The following is an 18,107-nucleotide window of genomic DNA, read 5'->3' as shown; positions in this document are numbered from 1 at the left end:
AATATTCCTACCACCTCAATGTTAGTTTGATGTTTGTGTCTAAACAGTCACACACTACATGCTTTTGTGTTTTGTTACTTTGTCGTAATATTTGTTAATAGCACTTTTAATACATTGAGTGTAGGATTACATTGTTCACTCGCTAAATGTATATATGTAATGTTTTTTTGATGACGAAAGATAATAAATTGAATGTACATGCTGGCAATGTATAAAGATGTTTTTATTTTTTATTTTTATGACAATACATTTCTGTGCAGATTTACCCAACATGCAACAGGGCTAAATGCAGTTGCTATGGCAGGGATTCAATCAAAGCGCATTGTAGAGAAGCACATTGCAATTTGCTTTAAAAGTTAATGTTCCGGACATTCGCGGAGATCGCATTCACGGCAAGTGTTGCGGATGTCGGCACATGCGTAAATGACCTTTAAAAGTAAAGTGCAATGCCCTTGTCTACAACACACCTTTGATTGAATCCCGGCCAAACACTCCCAGAAGAGACCAAATCATGTCACAGTAGAGTAGGTTTTATTTAGTCCAAATGGGGTCATTAAAGTCACAGAGAAACACAGTATCAGCACCTATTGTACCGACGCAGACAAGTAGGCTTAATAAATGAACAAGACTAAAACCCTGTATTCCGAATGTAAATTGTCCATTATTCTTTCATTATTTGCGTCCTCCTCTTCTTGCTGAGAGCCCAAGACATCTTTCATTCCCAAGACCTCCATTTTACTCTCAGCTGGGAATAGAATTGCATTTTTGTCCAACAGTGTCAGAAGAATTTCTAATCACAGCATTCATCTAGATTCTACAGCTAGAAAGAGAAGAAATATTTGATCTATGGCTTAGATATTTTAAAAAAATACAATAGTACAGTATGTTTCAATTGACTATCATCATTTTGTGAATTAACATTAGTGCAATTCCATGATAATATAACATTACAGCATTCCATAAGAACTTACAGGACCCAATCTGCATAACTACAACAGGAAAATACAGCATTCCCAGGGGATGGTACAGCATGATTGGTTTGTTCATTGCCACACAATTGAGTTAGGGACAACTAAGGATTTGAATGGGGCTGGGACGGTGATTAGAAAGCTTTGAATTACAGTTTGTTAGGGTAGTTATATTACTTCTGCATGTAAAGCCTTCAACAATATATTATACAAAATGTGTGTTTTACATGTTGTTAGTGGCAAATGTATATCTAAACAAACCTTCAATGTTTCAAGGGATTACACAGAGATGCATAGATTGAGGGCAAACAAAGTGTAAATCAGACTGATACATAGTTTACCGGCCTACTTTGCAGTTATATGAATGATTATGTCCTACAGTCTTTGACCACTATAAGAGGTTGAATATCAAATCCATGAATGTTCAAATGGGGAGACTGTTGCTGTGCCACTGTTACAGCATGATAGAGGTCAGACGGGTCTGTAACACAGTACCGCTCCCTATCTCTTCCTTTTAGTGTGTGGACATATGGTGTGTATGTTGGCATACACTGGGCTATCTTCTCTCTGATTGGTCCCATTCCTCATCCTGTCATACACAGGAACGTTCTCATAGTTGTTGCAGGACTACAAAGACATTAGACATTAGGAGCTATATTAAAATTATGTTAGCGATGTGCCACATTAATGGAAAAGCACTTACTGATACATGGAAACAAGATATTGTGCTATTTTATTAGCATCCACATGATTAGGAAATGACAAGAGATAATGTTATATTTTTACCCGTCTCGCAGCTGGATGCAGTTTGATTCTGTACTCCTCTCTTCTCTTCTTCTTTCTGAAGAAATAGAGAGTCAGAGAGACAGACAGACAGAGAGACAGAGAGAGTCAGAGAGACAGACAGACAGAGAGACAGAGAGAGTCAGAGAGACAGACAGTCAGAGAGATAGACAGACAGAGAGACAGAGAGAGTCAGAGAGACAGACAGTCAGAGAGACAGAGAGAGTCAGAGAGACAGACAGTCAGAGAGACAGACAGACAGAGAGACAGAGAGAGTCAGAGAGACAGACAGTCAGAGAGACAGAGAGAGTCAGAGAGACAGAGAAACAGATAGAGGGTCAGAGAGACAGACAGACAGAGATACAGATAGAGAGTCAGAGAGACAGACACACACACACACACACACACACACTCCTAAAGGGCACACTCTACTGGAAGTACAGGACCTACACTCCTCGCTAAAAAAGCAAAATGAAAGTACACTCTCCGACTAAAACTCAGTGTGAGCGGTGGGCCGCCTTTCAGACATATGGTGCAGGAGAGGGATGGAGGGAGGGAAGGAAGGTTGGGGGAAATTGGAATTTCACAGCAACAAGTTTATTCTCTAACAAATGAGTACCTATCTCCAGTAGCCTATTTACCTCTAACTGGGATGACTAATGCATGGTCTGTGAGAGGTATTTACTAGTAAGAATATGTGGAACTTTTACATGTATCACATACAGATCACATCCAAATAAAGCTTGACAGTGTAAAGGGGCAATAGGTACAAAGGGGCCTTCTGCAAATAAAGTATTAATCTATGTGTCCACTGAATATTTTTTAAGTTTACCTAGGCTAAGACTAGAGTAAATATAACTGTAAATTGTCTCTGCATGATGAAAGAGTGTAGAAAGTCGACGCTTACTGTACCTTTGCCACACGACCAGTATTACAATGATAGAGAGCAGCAGTAGGAGTCCTGACACTCCCCCTCCAATGTAGATGTAGATTAGATACTCAGACAGGCTGAATTCAACTGAAATGGAGGGAGAAAAGAGAGGAGGAGGGAGGAAAGAGCACGTTAGATGGTTGTTTGTTAACCTGTGTTTCCAAAATGGTAGGTCCTGACTGACTGGTGGGCCGTGTGTAATTCCTTTACCCGTTGTGTCTTAAAGACTGGGTAGAAACGTTATTTTTGTCAACTTGGTGTGTTACAAGATAACTCCAAACTCTTTAGGTCGGTCACGGGTCAAAAAGGTTTGCTAAACACTTGTTTAAAACACCTCCCTCTCTCCCCAAACACACCACTCATCTACGAAATAAGAGTAATTCCGTTTTGCACCTGTACCAAACCGTCAACAGCCTTCACCACATCCTGTGTCACTATGTGACTCACTGTGTGTATGAAGTCATTGTAAGCAGAGCTGCATGTGTATACACAGCCTAATTAATACCTTGTCTCTATGTTGCATCTTGATCTAGACTAAACAAAAATATAAATGCAACATGCAACAATTTCAAAGATTTTACTGAGTTACAGTTCATTTGAGGAAATCAGTAAATTGAAATAAATTCATTAGGCCCTAATCTATGGATTTCACATGACTGGGAATACAGATATGCATCTGTTGGTCACAGATACTTTTTTTATTTTTTTTATGCTCCTCACAAATGAGCCGCAGGATCTTGTTGGGGAGTTGCAGCAATGAGACAAGATCAAAATTGTGGAGAAAAAGAGTGTACAACAACAACAAGAAAATGCAAATTTTAGAGTGGCCTTTTGTCCCCAGCACAAGGTGCACCTGTGTAATGATTATCAGCTTCTTGATATACCACACCTGTCAGGTGGATGGATTATCTTGACAAAGTTTAAAATGCTTACTAACAGGGATATAAACAAATTTGTGCACAACATTTTAGAGAAATAATATTTTTGTACATATGGAAATGTTCAGGTACCTTTTATTTCAGCTCACAAAACATTGGACCAGCACTTTACATGTTGCATTTGTATTTTTGTTCAGTGTAGATCATTGTCATGGAAATATGAGGTTGCTTTCACAGGGGGACTGTTCTACCCAGGCTTTCAAGGTCTCAATGTTACTGTGCAACTAAATACATGTTTTCACTGTATTAGTAATTAAGTTCAATGTCTGAAATGACCTTGGCTGGTTACAATTAGTCTGATAATGTTTTAACTCTGACCTCTCACCTGGGCTAAGTACAGTCAGCAGCACAGTGGTGGTCTGTACCCCAGCGTCCGTATTGAAGAGGCATCTATACAACCCTCCGTCTTCCTCGCCCACGTCATTGAGCTGCAGACTGGTGTCCAGTCTATCTGAACAGTTCACTATCCCCCTGTGGGTGTAGTCTACTCTAAACAGACCTCCATTCTCCAGCCGACACACCGCCATGATGCCCACGCCACTGGCGCTACCATGGCCTAGCTTCTCGACAGTGACCTCATACACGGTCCCGTTGTGTTCGTGGTTGCAGCTCATAGTCAGGTTGTCGCTCCTCTCTGCGATTAGTTCAGTGTCCGCTTCGATCACCTCAGGCTCAGGTTCTCTGGTGTGGATGTCAGTTTCTCCTTCATCTGTGATCCAGTGAAATTACAAAACAAAGGCAGAAAATGCTGAGACAATACACTATACAGTATATACAAAAGTATGTGGACACCAATTCAAATTTGTGGATTTGGCTATTTCAGCCACACCAGTTCAAATCAAATCAAATTTTATTTGTCACATGCGCCGAATACAAAAGGTGTAGACCTTACAGTGAAATGCTTACTTACAAGCCCTTAACCAACAATGCAGTTTTAAGAAAGAATACCAAAATAAATCACTAAAAAATACAATATAAAATTATACGAAATAAAAGTAACACATAAATAATGAGCAGCAGTAAAAATAACAATAGCGAGGCTATATACAGGGGGTACCGGTACCGAGTCAATGTGCGGGGGCACCGGTTAGTCGAGGTAATTGAGGTAATATGTACATGTAGGTAGAGTTATTAAAGTGACTATGCATAGATAATAAGGGGGGGGGGGCAATACAAATAGTCTGAGTAGCCATTTGATTAGATGTTCAGGAGTCTAATGGCTGACACCGCCTGGTATAGAGATCCTGGATGGCAGGAAGCTTGGCCCCGGTGATGTACATTGCCTCGCAATGCTGCCATTTTTAGACTGCTGACAATGTAATTACCTTTTCAGTAATTAAAGTTGGAAATTCAAACAGTGCAGATAGTCAAATTAATTTTCGATACAACGGAATACTAACCAGCTACCGATGTTTTATTTTTTTGAATATACAGCTGTCCTGCATTGGCTACCGGGACCTGCATGACATGAGCCATCCTCGCGCTCTCTCCCAGCTTGGATAGAAAGATAATAGTCTATCCCTGCTAAAAACACTAGTTTACTAGGAATTGTTTCATTATGCAGTGTACTATTGTATATCTATATATACCGTCTTTAGCTGCGATTTAGGTGTTATTTATAAACTTTTTATAAAAATTACACATCAAATAGCCTAACAGTGAGGAAAAAAGTAGTTTGCTTGAGGATAAGTTCAGCCACCTATTGTTGAACTCTGGCTAATAGCCTACACAAATGGGGTGCAATATTCAAGGTATATTAAATTAGTCCTAAATCAAATTTGAGACTCCCCTTGTCTCCTGTGTGCAAATGTTTTCACCACTGCCTGTAGGTCCAGGTTGCGGCCCGACTGTTTTCTATACTGAGCATTGCCAACCGACAGTCCTGAGACATTGTGCATTATATGTCCATTGAACTGCACACAATTTAAACTTAGTGTTAAATGATGCATGCTAAGATATACCAGAGATAAGGGGCTGTTGATATCGCAACCACACAACTCAAACGCCGGTTCACCATTATGAACTTAAATCGCAAACAGTTATTATTATTTTTCAAACCCACAATAACTGTTATCCGCTATATGATAATCTGTTTGCATCTACCAATGTATTGGCTGTTCAGTGTCCAGACAACCTGTCACCAGAGCTTTATAAACAGTTACATTCTTTCCATAACGTATTGAGGCCGGCAATTAAGGAGAATTTGAGGCTCAATGAAAGATGTTGCAGAACTGCTGTGTTTGAAGCACTCTTCCCTTCTGCCCATTTTCCCTGATGTTGCTATGACAATCAAGCCGTTTTTACCATCCCTGTAACTGCCGCTTCTGCGGAGATCGTTTTCTAAACTAAAACTCAAAGAACTAGGCCTACATAAGAAACAGGCTCTCGGTCTGATTTGAACACCTGAGTAAGCTCCACTCATTGCACCGGCGCCGTCGTAGCCTTGACCACGGCATTTGTTCGCCAATATCCCCCTTATACATTCAATCAGTTAATTTTGTAAAAAAAATTCCAAGAGCTGGGACACTTTTTCAGTCACATTCCTGAAGCCTAAGAAATAAACACTTAGTTTCCAAGTACATATGGGGAAAAAAAGGTTTATGAATGAATTACCATTTGGAAGGTTACTGTCAAAAGGATTTATTACATAAAACTAATAAATAGACATCGATGAGAGTCGCACGGGCATAGTAATAACACTGGGATTGATTAAAACAATCACGATTATGAGTCAAAGCATTTGGTACTAGCTAGTCAAACGCGATTATTTCAAGTGTAAACAGCATATTCTAAATGAAAATATACAAGAAGTCCTAGACTGTACCTGCTTCACTACCTGCATCACCCTCCTCTAGAGTCACTGTGTCCTCCACCTCCACCCTTATGTCTCTAGCCCAGGATCCTTTAGGAAAGGTTTGAACAGAGCAGTGGTAGAGCCCTGCATCCTCCTGGGTGACCATACTGATGGTGATACTGCCGTCCATGGGTGTGGTCTTCAGGAATTGGATCCTGGTCTGGTAGGACTGGGAGATGGACACTCCGTACTCAGGGTGGTACACGGCTACAGGGGCCTTCTCAAACCGGATCAGTTTGGTCCAGGAGACCATGCTGAGGTTCCCTTCCCATGGACACACACACCCTAGAACCATCCCCTCCTCCAGCTTCACCGTGGTAACACCATTTCTCTGCTGCACAGAAACTGGACATGGCAGAGTGCATGTTTTCATACGTGTACAGTGTTACATTATCTAATTTTACCTGGTCAGTTCATCAGGAATATGAGTCATTCCAAGAAAATAATTCTGACCTAAGGTTATCTCCAGTTAATTTTTTTATTTGGTAATCAGATTATTTGGGTCCTGTGTAGCTCAGTTGCTAGAGCATGTCACTTGCAACGCCAGGGTTTAGGGTTGTGGGTTCGTTTCCCACGGGGGGCCAGTATGAAAAATGTATGCACTCACTAACTGTAAGTTGCTCTGGATAAGAGCGTCTGCTAAATGACTATAATGTAAAAATAATTAATCACTGGAATTATGACATGGAAATGCTGCATAGAGCAGAATGAAAAGCATGTAAGAAGAACCCTCATCACGTAAATCAGCTGCTCAAGATGAAGCAGACATCACATACATTTCCCTCTTTTGAGTCTCTCCCCTGGTTATCACTAATTAGGATAATATTAGCCCACACAAATCAACAGAAATGGCAATAGCTGATGATCAAACAGGTCAGTCTTCAATCAGACCTCGATCTAGACAAAAAAAATCCCTTGGAGAGATAGCTAGTCTGACAGGTTTGTCCCATTAAGGTAAGAGTATGAAAAATGTATGCACTCACTAACTAAGTGGCTCTGGATAAGAACGTCTGCTAAATGACTAAAATGTAACGGTAATAAGGGAGCGTTGCCCACTGGCCGTCTAAAGACTAACTCATTAACATGGACTCTGTCCTGGGTGTGTAAGAGTAAAGGGACGTTTGAGAAGCTGATGAGATGGTTGGTGTTACTGTAGTCTCCTAATTAAGAGTTGAAGAGAGAATGTCTGAACGCAGTCTGATTGTTATGGAGACGTGCATAGAGATTAAGGGCAATGAGAAGTCAAACAGAATCAGCCTTTGTAGTTTTAATCCTAACAGCTCATGGTATGCAATCTTCAAGCAACTAAATAAATACTAAAACCCATTGGGGTGAATATTTCAGTAATAATGTTTCATGTTGAGACTTAGCAGTAAACTTAAATTTTTACCAAATGCAAGACAACAAATAGCCTACCAAGCTAAACCAACAACTTTCAAGTACTCTGCTTTATAATCCATAATGTACAAGTATACAAAACATGTATATTTATATATCAACATTACTCATTAAAATAACAAAAAGTGCCATAACCATACCTTTGAGACTGGAGAGAAAGATGAGGAGTACCATGAAGTACCAGTGGTCCTTTTGTACAGCCTCCATCTTGGCCCTCTGAGGCAGAATGAAAGCTGCATTGATGAGATGAGTGGAGAGCAGAGGCAACAGGGCTGCACTTCCTACTAGCTGTCTCTCGCTCTACATGGGGGACACTCCATGCTAACCCATTGTTAGCTCATTCTACATTGAGGGACACTTTATATGCAGGGTTAGTGGTGGGTGGAAAGCTTAGTCCTGCTAGCTTATGCTATTAGGCTACTACAGAGAGGTGCTGTGTGTTGCAGTGATTTATTGTAAACTACTGACTAGTAATTATAAAGATATATTTAGCTACTGGGAATTATTGTGTGAAGCACTACTTTCTGTGTGTAGTACTGCAGTAGCTCTGGCTAGCTGTGTGTTTGACTGAAAGGTGGTATTGGTGTTTACAAGACCAGAGGTGATATCTCCTGTTTCCAGCCACAGTTCCACCATTGTTGCGCTCTCTGAAAATGACAGCCTTTCCTACACAGGCCTCATATAGAGGAAATGGTATCATTGTACTTATTCAAGGCTACAGTACATTCGGAAAGTATTCAGACCCCTTCTCCACATTTTGTTACATTACAGCCTTATTCTAAAATGGATGAAATATCAATCTACACACAATACCCCATAATGACAAAGCAAAAATAGGTAATTAGACATTTTTATAAGTAATCAGACCCTTTGCTATGAGACTCGAAATTGAGCTCCGGTGCATCCTGTTTCCATTGATCATCCTTGAGATGTTTCTACAATTTGATTGGAGTCCCCCTTTGGTAAATTCAATTGATTGGACATGATTAGGAAAGGCACACACCTGTCTATATAAAGTCCCACAGTTGACAGTGCATGACAGAGCAAAAACCAAGGCAGCATCATGCTGTGGGGATGTTTTTCAGTGGCAGGGACTGGGAGACTAGTCAGGATCGAGGGAAAGATGAACGGAGCAAAATACAGAGAGATCCATCCAACCTGACAGCGCTTGAGAGGATCTGCAGAGAAGAATGGGAGAAACTCCCCAAATACAGGTGTGCCAAGTGTGTAGCGTTATACCCAAGAAGACTCGAGGCTTCAACAAAGTACTGAGTATAGGGTCTGAATACTTATGTAAATGTGATATCAGTATTTTATTTTTAATACAATTTGCAAAAAATGTATAAAAACCTGATTTTGCTTTGTCATTATGCGGTATTGTGTGTAGATTGATGGAAAAAACGATTTAATCCATTTTAGAATAAGGCTGTAACATAACAAAATGTGGAAAAAGTCAAGGGGTCTGAATACTTTCCAAATGCACTGTATATGTTGGAGTTGTCTTATAGGTTCAGGGAAGGTATCAGGTTAAGAATATGTCATTCTGAATCATGATAGTATCTTGTGTTGTAAAACATAAAAGTGAGCCAGACTTTTTCATCCATCATTATTTACTTTAATGTATGATTCAATCCCCAAAATATGTACAAAACATACAAAAACATCACACAAATCATAGAAAAGATGTAGGGACATTAAAAAAAGACATCTACCGTATCGAGTTTGCACTCATATATTCACTTCAAATATAAATAAGGTTTCAGGGTGTCTACATTCTGTTAGATGGCATCAATATGTCAGTCAGGTATTCAGCAGCTGAGTTAAGTTCTCAAGGCACTTCAACAGGTAGGTGTTCATGGTGTCAGGCTTTTTCTCTGCATCTGACAATAAAAGATAGGCACACACATAAGAATTGAGGCAATAGAGCACAATAACAACAGGACTGTGACACAAACATTTTCAGCACATTCAGAGTCTGGACTAAAGGTGGAAAGCATACCTTTCTTAGCAGCTTTATAGGCTTCATCCACCCTGAGTCTGACAGAGGGACACTTCAAAGTGGTCTTGGCCTTAGATGAGGAATCACAACGGCAGGTTAGAGACAGCTGTACTTCATATAATGAGCTCTTATGATTCTAAAAACGATGTTTGTGTACCTTCTGGTAGTTGTGGAGCAGGGCCCATAGGGCCGAGGCTCCTATAGAGCGGACCTCAGTCTCTTTACACTTCAGACAGGACACCAGCACCCTCATGGCCTTATCTGGACAAATATATATTTTTTCTATTAGTATATTTGGGTTTGTTCTGTTGTTTCTGGAGGATTCAATTGAAATTGAGACATATAATAATGTTGGACATAAAGTATTATTCATTTCCCATTCATAAAATGACACATCATTAGAAAAGATTAGCAGGTTTGACAGGGTGTGATGTTGTAACAAAGACTACTTCTGTTCACACATGCCGATATCGTTTCCTTTTCAGTTCAGCACAGTGTTTAGGCCAAAGTATCAAAAGAGAGGATGTAACAGCTTTCATTTCATATCAAACACCCACCTTTTACATTCACACATGCATACAGGAAGCCAAAGCTTTCCACTGGAAACTACAAATATGAATTCAAAGAAGCCCCCCTAAGATGTCATCGGATTACATTTTGTGTAAACCTTAAACGTGATGCAAGGGTAGGAATAGTGCAATTTAAACACAGAAACCATTTCTCAACATCTCTCCCTGTCTCTCTCACTCTCTCTCTCTCTGATAAAAACATCCATGTGTATACCCTGTGCTCCATCCCTACCGTGGGCCAGTACTTTGGGTTTGTTGGTGGAGCTGAAACAGACATTGTGGAGGATGAGGAGGGCGTTGTCCGCCATGGTGATGGGCCTGCTCCCATTGCCATGGTGACGGTGGCGTTGGGGCTGCGTAGCGGCCAGGTCAGCGAGGAGGTCCAGGGCTCCTGTCAGCCTCAGGACACTCAGCTGGCCGTCCTCCCCGAAGGAGACACTCAGGAGTAGCCTCAGCCACAAGCCCACCAGCCCCCCGGCACCGGGACCAGTCTTACTGCCTGGCTTAGGGACAGGCAGGGACAGGAACAGCTGCAGGAAGTTACTCTGGAGGGAGAGAGAGAAATGAGATTCAGCCAGGTTTTGATTGAAACTGAGAAAGACACGTGAAATCGAGAGGAGCTTTGTTAAAGCTTAAAAAGATTTTGAAAACAAGTGACTCAACTTGCAGTATTTACAGTGAAGACACTTTTTAAACCAGTAGTCACATTGACACCATCTCCAATCACATTACCTTCTGCAGGGCCAGGTTTGGTGATAATGTGGTTAGGGTAATGTAGTAATGTAATAGTGGTAATAATGTAGTACATTACCTTCCGCAGGACTCCCTTACAGTCCTTGTTGGTGGCCAGGTTTGGTGATAATGTGGTAAGGGTAATGTAATAGGGGTAATAATGTAGTACATTACCTTCTGCAGGACTCCTTTACAGTCCTTGTTGATTGCCAGGTTGGCCAGCAGGGAGAAGGCCAGCTGCTGGACAGGGCTGTTGTCGTGGGCAATCCCAGAGGCCAGCTTCATGACACAGTGCATCAGGGAGCCACCTGGAGGCCCTCGGGGGCCAGAGGCCAAACCAGGGGCCACACCACAACACAGAGAGCTACAGGCTGGGGAGAGAGAAGAGGAAGGGAAAGAGAGAGGAGAAAAGTAACAAAGCAAGAAAAGTAAGAGTACTGTTGACACTGACAGACAGGTGTAGAGGCAGGATATGATAGGTGAGTAGAGGTTGTGATGTTAAGCCTGATAGATCCTGTAGTATTTGTTCTGTATTAACAAGGTGTGTTGGTCAGAGTAGAGTCTCACGAGGAGTAGGGCTGGTTGCCTGACGATGGGTTATAGGGGTTGTATAGGCCTATATCTACAGCCTAGTTGGAGTATCCAGATCGAGGAAAATGCATGTATTTTTGACAAAATAATAACATTTCACATAAATTGTGTAGCATTCACAACTTTAAATAGTCTTCATCAGGCTTCGCTAAACTGAGTACATTGCGTATAAAATCGTTTGAGTCTGTGAAACCTTGTATTGTTTATCTACAGCCTAGTCAGAAAGTGAAAAATACATGTTTTTAGAACAGACTAATAATTTATACTGAACAAAAATATAAATCAACATGTAAAGTGTGAGCTGAAATAAAAGATCCCAGAAATGTTCCATATGGACAAAAAACGTATCTCTCAGATTTTGTTTTCTTTACATGACAGGAATGGACCTCCTCCATTCCTGTCATTATCGAAAGAGACTGTGATAATATCTCACATCTCAAAATAGTACTACTTAATGTTAGATCCCTCACTTCCAAGGCAGTCACAGTCAATGAACTAACCACTGATCATAACCTTGATGTGATTGGCCTGACTGAAACATGGCTCAAGCCTGATGAATTTTCTGTGTTAAATGAGGCCTCTCTTCCGGGTTACACTACTGACCATATCCCTCGCGCATCCTGCAAAGGCGGAGGTGTTGCTAACATTTACGACAGCAAATGTCAATAATAATTTAAAAAAAGACTGCGTTTCCGTCTTTTGAGCTTCTAGTCATGAAATCTATGCAGCCTACTCAATCACTTTTTATAGCTAGTGTTTACAGGCCTCCTGGACCATACACAACATTCCTCACCGAGTTCCCTGAATTCCTATCGGACCTTGTTGTCATGGCAGATAATATTCACATGGAAAAGTCCACAGACCCACTCCAAATGGCTTTCGGAGCCATCATCGACTCAGTGGGTTTTGTCCAACATGTGCTTACGCATTGCCACAGTCATACCCTGGATCTAATTTTGTCCCATGGAATAAATATTGTGGATCTAAATGTTTTTCCTCATAATACTGGACTATCGGACCACCATCTTATTACGTTTGCAATCGCAACAAATAATCTGCTCAGACCCCAACAAAGATTATCGAAAGCCGTGCTATAAATTCTCGGACAACCCAAAGATTCTAAAATGCCTTTCCAGACTCCCTCCACCAACCCAAGGACGTCAGAGTACAAAAATCAGTTAACCACCTAACTGAGGATCTAAATTGAACCTTGCGTAATACACTAGATGCAGTCACACCTCTAAAAACAAAAAACATTTATCACAAGAAATTAGCTCCCTAGTATACAGAAAATACCTGCGCCCTGAAGCAAGCTTCCAGAAAATTGGAACGGAAATGGCACTCCACCAAAATGGAAGTCTTCCAACTAGCTTGGAAAGACAGTACTGTGCAATATCAAAGAGCCCTCACTGCTGCTCGATCAACGTACTTGTCCAACCTGATTGAGGAGAATAAAAACAATCCAAAATGTATTTTTGATACTGTCGCAAAGCTAACTAAAAAGCAGCATTCCCCAAGAGAGGATGGCCTTCACTTCAGCAGTGATGAATTCATGAACTTCGACAAAAAGATAATGATCATTAGAAAGCAAATTACGGACTCCTCTTTGTATCTGCGTATTTCACCAAAACTCAGTTGTCCTGAGTCTGCACAGAACTGCCAGGACCTAAGATCAACGGAGACACTTACGTTTTTTTAATCCTGTTTCTCTCTACACATTTAAGAACATAGTCATGGCCTCTAAACCTTCCAGCTGCCTACTCAACCCTATTCCAACTGAAAGAGCTACTACCTGTGCTTGGCCCTCCTATGTTGAACATAATAAACAGATCCCTATCTTCCGCATCTGTACCAAACTCACTAAAAGTGGCAGTAATAAAGCATCTCCTAAAAAAGCAAAACCGTGACCTCCCCAAAAAACTACATCGGCCTATATCGAATCTCCCATTCCTCTCAACATTTTTGGAAAAAGCTGTTGCGCAGCAACTCACTGCCTTCCAGAAGACAAATAATGTATATGAAACACTCCAGTTTGGTTTTAGACCCCATCATAGCACTGAGACTGTTCTCGTGAAGGTGGTAAATTACCTTTTAATGGAGTCAGAACAAGGCTCTGCATCTGTCCTCGTGCCCCTAGAGCTTAGTACCGCTTTTGACACCATCACTCACCACATTCTTTTGGAGAGATTGGAAACCCTAATTGGTCTACATGGACAAGTTCTTGCCTGGTTTAGATATTATCTGTCGGAAATATATCAGTTCATCTCTGTGGATGGTTTGTCCTCAATTGTAAGTGTCGTGTTCCTCAAGGTTCCGTTTTAGGACCACTATTGTTTTCACTATATATTCTACCTCTTGATGATGTCATTCGGAAACACAATGTCAACTTTCACTGCTATGCAGACGACACACAGCTGTACATTTCGATAAAACATGGAAGCCTGTGTTTCAGACATAAGGAAGTGGAAGGCGGCCAATTTTTTTATTTTAAACTCGGACAAAACAGAGGTGCTAGTTCTAGGTCCCAAGAAACAAAGATATCTGCTGTTTGATCTGACAATTAGTCTTGATGGTTGTACAGTCGTCTCAAATAAAACTGAAGGACCTCGGCGTTACTCTGGACCCTGATCTTTCTTTTGACGAACATATGAAGAATACTTTAAGGGCAGCTTTTTTCCATCTTCGTAACATTGCAAAATAAATTAGAAATGTTTTGTCCAAAAATGATGCAGTAAAACGAATCCATGCTTGTCATTTCTAGATTAGTCTACTGCAATGCTCTACACGCCGTCTACTCGGATATAGCACTAAATAAACTTCAGTATAGTGCTAAATACCTCTGCTAGAAAATTCAATAGAACCAAAAGATTTAATCATATTACTCCAGTGCTAGACTCTCTACACTGACATCCTGTTAAGACTAGGGCTGATTAAGGTTTTACTGCTAACCTACAAAGCATTACATGGACTTGCTCCTAGTCATCTCTCCGATTTGGTCCTGCCGTACATATAGTACCTACACTTACGCTACGGTCAAATAATGCAGGCCTCCTTATTGTCCCTAGAATCTCTAAGAAAACAGCTGGAGGCAGGGCTTTCTCCTATAGAGCAACATATTTATGGAATGGTCTGTCTATCCATGTGAGAGACTTTTAAGTCTTTACTGAAGACTCATCTCCTCAGTAGGTCCTATGATTGAGTGTAGTCTGGCCCAGGGGTGCTAAGGCGAATGGCAAGGCACTTGAGTGACGAACCGGCCTTGCAGTCTCTGCCTGGCATGCTCCCCTCTCTCCACTGGGATTCTCTGCCTCTGACCCTATTACGGAGGCTGGGTCACTGGCCTACTAGTGTTCTTCCATGCCGTCCCTAGCAGGGGTGCTTCACATCGTGCCAGGCTTTTTTGCGCTATACTCGACTTGAGTGGGTTGAGTCACTGATGTGATCTTCCTGTCCGTTCTTGTGCCCCCTCGGGCTTGTGCGGCGGAGGAGATCTTCGTGGGCTATACTCAGCCTTGTCTCAGGGTAGTAAGTTGGTATTTTGATATCTCTCTAGGGGTGTGGGGACTGTGCTTTGGCAAAGTGGGTGAGGTCACAGTGTCCACCGACCCTCCCTGTCTCAGCCTCCAGTATCTATGCTGCAATTGTCTATGTGCCGGTGGATGCTAGGGTCAGTCTGTCCTATCTGGTGAAATTCTCCTGTCTTATCTGGTGTCCAGTGTGAACTTAAGTATGCTAAATATAATTCTCTCCCTCCTCCCGGAGGACCAGCATTGCTTGCTGTTTGGGGTTTTAGGCTGGGTTTCTGTATTAGAACTTTGTGACATCTGCTGATGTAAAAAGGGCTTTATAAATACATTTGATTGTTAGTGAGCATTTCTCCTTTGCCAAAATAATCCATCCACCTGACAGGTGTGGCATATCAATAAGCTGATTAAACAGCATGGTTATTACACAGGTGCACCTTTTCCTGGGGACAATAAAAAGGCCACTCTAAAATGTGTAGTTCTGTCACAACACAATACCACAGATGTCTCAAGTTTTGATGGAGCGCGCAATTGGCATGCTGACTGCAGGAATGTCCACCAGAGCTGTTGCCAGAGAATTTAATGTTAATTTAGCTACCATAAGGTGCCACCAATATAGTTTTAGAGAACTTGGCAGTACGTCCAACCGGCCTCACAACCACAGACCCTGTGTAACCACGCCAATCCAGGACCTTCACATACGGCTTCTTCACCTGCGGGATCGTCTGAGGGGGTGCTGAGGCGTATTTCTGTCTCTAATAAAGCTCTTTTGTGGGGAAAAACTAATTCTGATTGGCTGGGCCTGGCTCCCCAGTGGGTGGGCCCTATGCCCTCCCAGGCCAACTCATGGCTGCGCCCTTGCCCAGTCATGTGAAATTCATAGATTAGGGCCTATTTTATTTATTTAAATAGACTGATTTCCTTATATGAACTGTAACTCAGTAAAATCTTTGAAATTGTCACGTTGCGTTTATATTTTTGCTGAGTATATTTTCTAAAAAATATTGTAGCATTCACTACTCAAAATGTTCTTCATCAGGCTTCCCTAAAGTGAGAATATTGTGTAGAGATTGTTTTGTAGTCTGTGAAAGCTTGTATTGTAGGTCTAATTTAAAGGCTGGCGTCATGCAGTCTGAACACACACCTGTTGTTAGGCTAACCTTTAGGAAACGCTGGGCTCGACATGACTGATTGGTATTGCTTCACAGCGGGAGCATAAGCGTGGCCATAGAGCAAAACACACACACACACACATTTCAAAGGTTGCATCTCAGAGACAACCACAGGTACAAAACAAACAGCATTCTGTCTCTCTGCTCAAAGGTTCACTTTCCATGACCTCAGAGACGCAGTGTCTAGGGCTCTACAAACACCCATATTAACCCCCTAGCTTCTAAATCTAACTGCCGCTCTACAAACACCCATATTAACCCCCTAGCTTCTAAATCTAACTGCCGCTCTACAAACACCCATATTAACCCCCTAGCTTCTAAATCTAACTGCCGATCTACAAACACCCATATTAACCCCCTAGCTTCTAAATCTAACTGTCGCTCTACAAACACCCATATTAACCCCCTAGCTTCTAAATCTAACTGTCGCTCTACAAACACCCATATTAACCCCCTAGCTTCTAAATCTAACTGTCGCTCTACAAACACCCATATTAACCCCCCTAGCTTCTAAATCTAACTGTCGCTCTACAAACACCCATATTAACCCCCTAGCTTCTAAATCTAACTGTCGCTCTACAAACACCCATATTAACCCCCTAGCTTCTAAATCTAACTGCCGCTCTACAAACACCCATATTAACCCCCTAGCTTCTAAATCTAACTGTCGCTCTACAAACACCCATATTAACCCCCTAGCTTCTAAATCTAACTGCCGCTCTACAAACACCCATATTAACCCCCTAGCTTCTAAATCTAACTGTCGCTCTACAAACACCCATATTAACCCCCTAGCTTCTAAATCTAACTGTCGCTCTACAAACACCCATATTAACCCCCTAGCTTCTAAATCTAACTGTCGCTCTACAAACACCCATATTAACCCCCTAGCTTCTAAATCTAACTGTCGCTCTACAAACACCCATATTAACCCCCTAGCTTCTAAATCTAACTGTTGCTCTACAAACACCCATATTAACCCCCTAGCTTCTAAATCTAACTGTCGCTCTACAAACACCCATATTAACCCCCTAGCTTCTAAATCTAACTGTCGCTCTACAAACACCCATATCAACCCCCTAGCTTCTAAATCTAACTGTCGCTCTACAAACACCCATATTAACCCCCTAGCTTCTAAATCTAACTGTCGCTCTACAAACACCCATATTAACCCCCTAGCTTCTAAATCTAACTGTCGCTCTACAAACACCCATATTTAGAGAACATGAAAGGAAACCGTAGTAGCCGTTTATCAAAGCTAAACAAAATACCACTAACTTATCTTCTTTCTCCTCCGTATTGCTGTAACTTGTGTAGCCTGTGTTTCACAGCACACCTCTGTTTCTCTTTCACACATACTGGAATATCAATGCCTCAGGAGACATAGTGATGCATTGTGATTCCCCTGTGAATACCCCACTGGTCCACAGCCTAGAATACTGTACCCACAGTAATGATTTAATGCAGCGAGGCAGCCTGCTCTAGCACACTGAGTGTTCCTATTGTGGCTGGCAGGCTCGTGGCAGTACTATTGGCCGGCGCTAGGCTTATACAGTGGGACAAAGTGTGTGGAGAGACAATGGGTCTCAGTGTGTGTGAGAGTGTATGACTCAGTCAGATCACTGACCACAGACTGGTGAAATGGCAG

The 18,107-nt window shown here is 41.6% G+C and overlaps 2 protein-coding genes across 5 annotated transcripts in view; both read right to left on the bottom strand.

The window, feature by feature from the left end:
- Window positions 1-205: 205 nt before the first annotated feature.
- cd226 (CD226 molecule) lies at window positions 206-8,179 on the bottom strand. Of its 3 annotated transcripts, none has more exons than XM_041862207.2 (6): window positions 8,013-8,179; window positions 6,445-6,819; window positions 3,946-4,329; window positions 2,664-2,769; window positions 1,755-1,809; window positions 206-1,595 (listed from the first exon to the last, which is right to left on the bottom strand). In XM_041862207.2, exons 1-6 carry the CDS (start codon window positions 8,077-8,079, stop codon window positions 1,470-1,472), a joined length of 1,113 nt encoding a protein of 370 aa, XP_041718141.2. In that variant the 5' UTR covers window positions 8,080-8,179; the 3' UTR covers window positions 206-1,469. The 3 variants fall into 3 exon arrangements, with proteins under 3 accessions (XP_041718141.2, XP_041718143.2, XP_041718142.2); XM_041862209.2 differs by having other exon boundaries at window positions 206-820; window positions 8,013-8,177; XM_041862208.2 differs by having other exon boundaries at window positions 206-745; window positions 8,013-8,177.
- A 1,291-nt stretch (window positions 8,180-9,470) lies between these two features.
- The window catches only part of rttn (rotatin), a 69,509-nt gene continuing 60,872 nt past the window's right edge, over window positions 9,471-18,107 (bottom strand). For both annotated transcript variants that reach the window (XM_041862205.1, XM_041862206.1), the window contains exons 45-49: window positions 11,347-11,543; window positions 10,673-10,985; window positions 10,029-10,132; window positions 9,872-9,941; window positions 9,471-9,752 (exon numbers count right to left, since the gene is read on the bottom strand). In XM_041862205.1, coding sequence (XP_041718139.1) covers window positions 9,673-9,752; window positions 9,872-9,941; window positions 10,029-10,132; window positions 10,673-10,985; window positions 11,347-11,543 — 764 coding nt within the window. In that variant the 3' untranslated portion in view covers window positions 9,471-9,672. The remainder of the gene's footprint in view (window positions 9,753-9,871; window positions 9,942-10,028; window positions 10,133-10,672; window positions 10,986-11,346; window positions 11,544-18,107) is intronic.

This window comes from Coregonus clupeaformis, chromosome 34 (assembly GCF_020615455.1).
Source record: "Coregonus clupeaformis isolate EN_2021a chromosome 34, ASM2061545v1, whole genome shotgun sequence".
NCBI lineage: Eukaryota > Metazoa > Chordata > Actinopteri > Salmoniformes > Salmonidae > Coregonus > Coregonus clupeaformis.
Note: the sequence above shows the minus strand (reverse complement) of the source record. Positions and strands in the feature narration are given on the sequence as shown.

What these genes read in the sequence shown, in the direction of transcription:
- cd226 (XM_041862207.2), bottom strand. Translation starts at nt 8,079, where the DNA reads ATGGAGGCTGTACAAAAGGACCACTGGTACTTCATGGTACTCCTCATC. An exon ending in CTTTCTCTCCAGTCTCAAAG is followed by an intron (nt 6,820 to 8,012) that starts GTATGGTTATGG and finishes TGCCATGTCCAG; the next exon opens with TTTCTGTGCAGCAGAGAAAT. An exon ending in GCTGACTGTACTTAGCCCAG is followed by an intron (nt 2,770 to 3,945) that starts GTGAGAGGTCAG and finishes CCTCCATTTCAG; the next exon opens with TTGAATTCAGCCTGTCTGAG.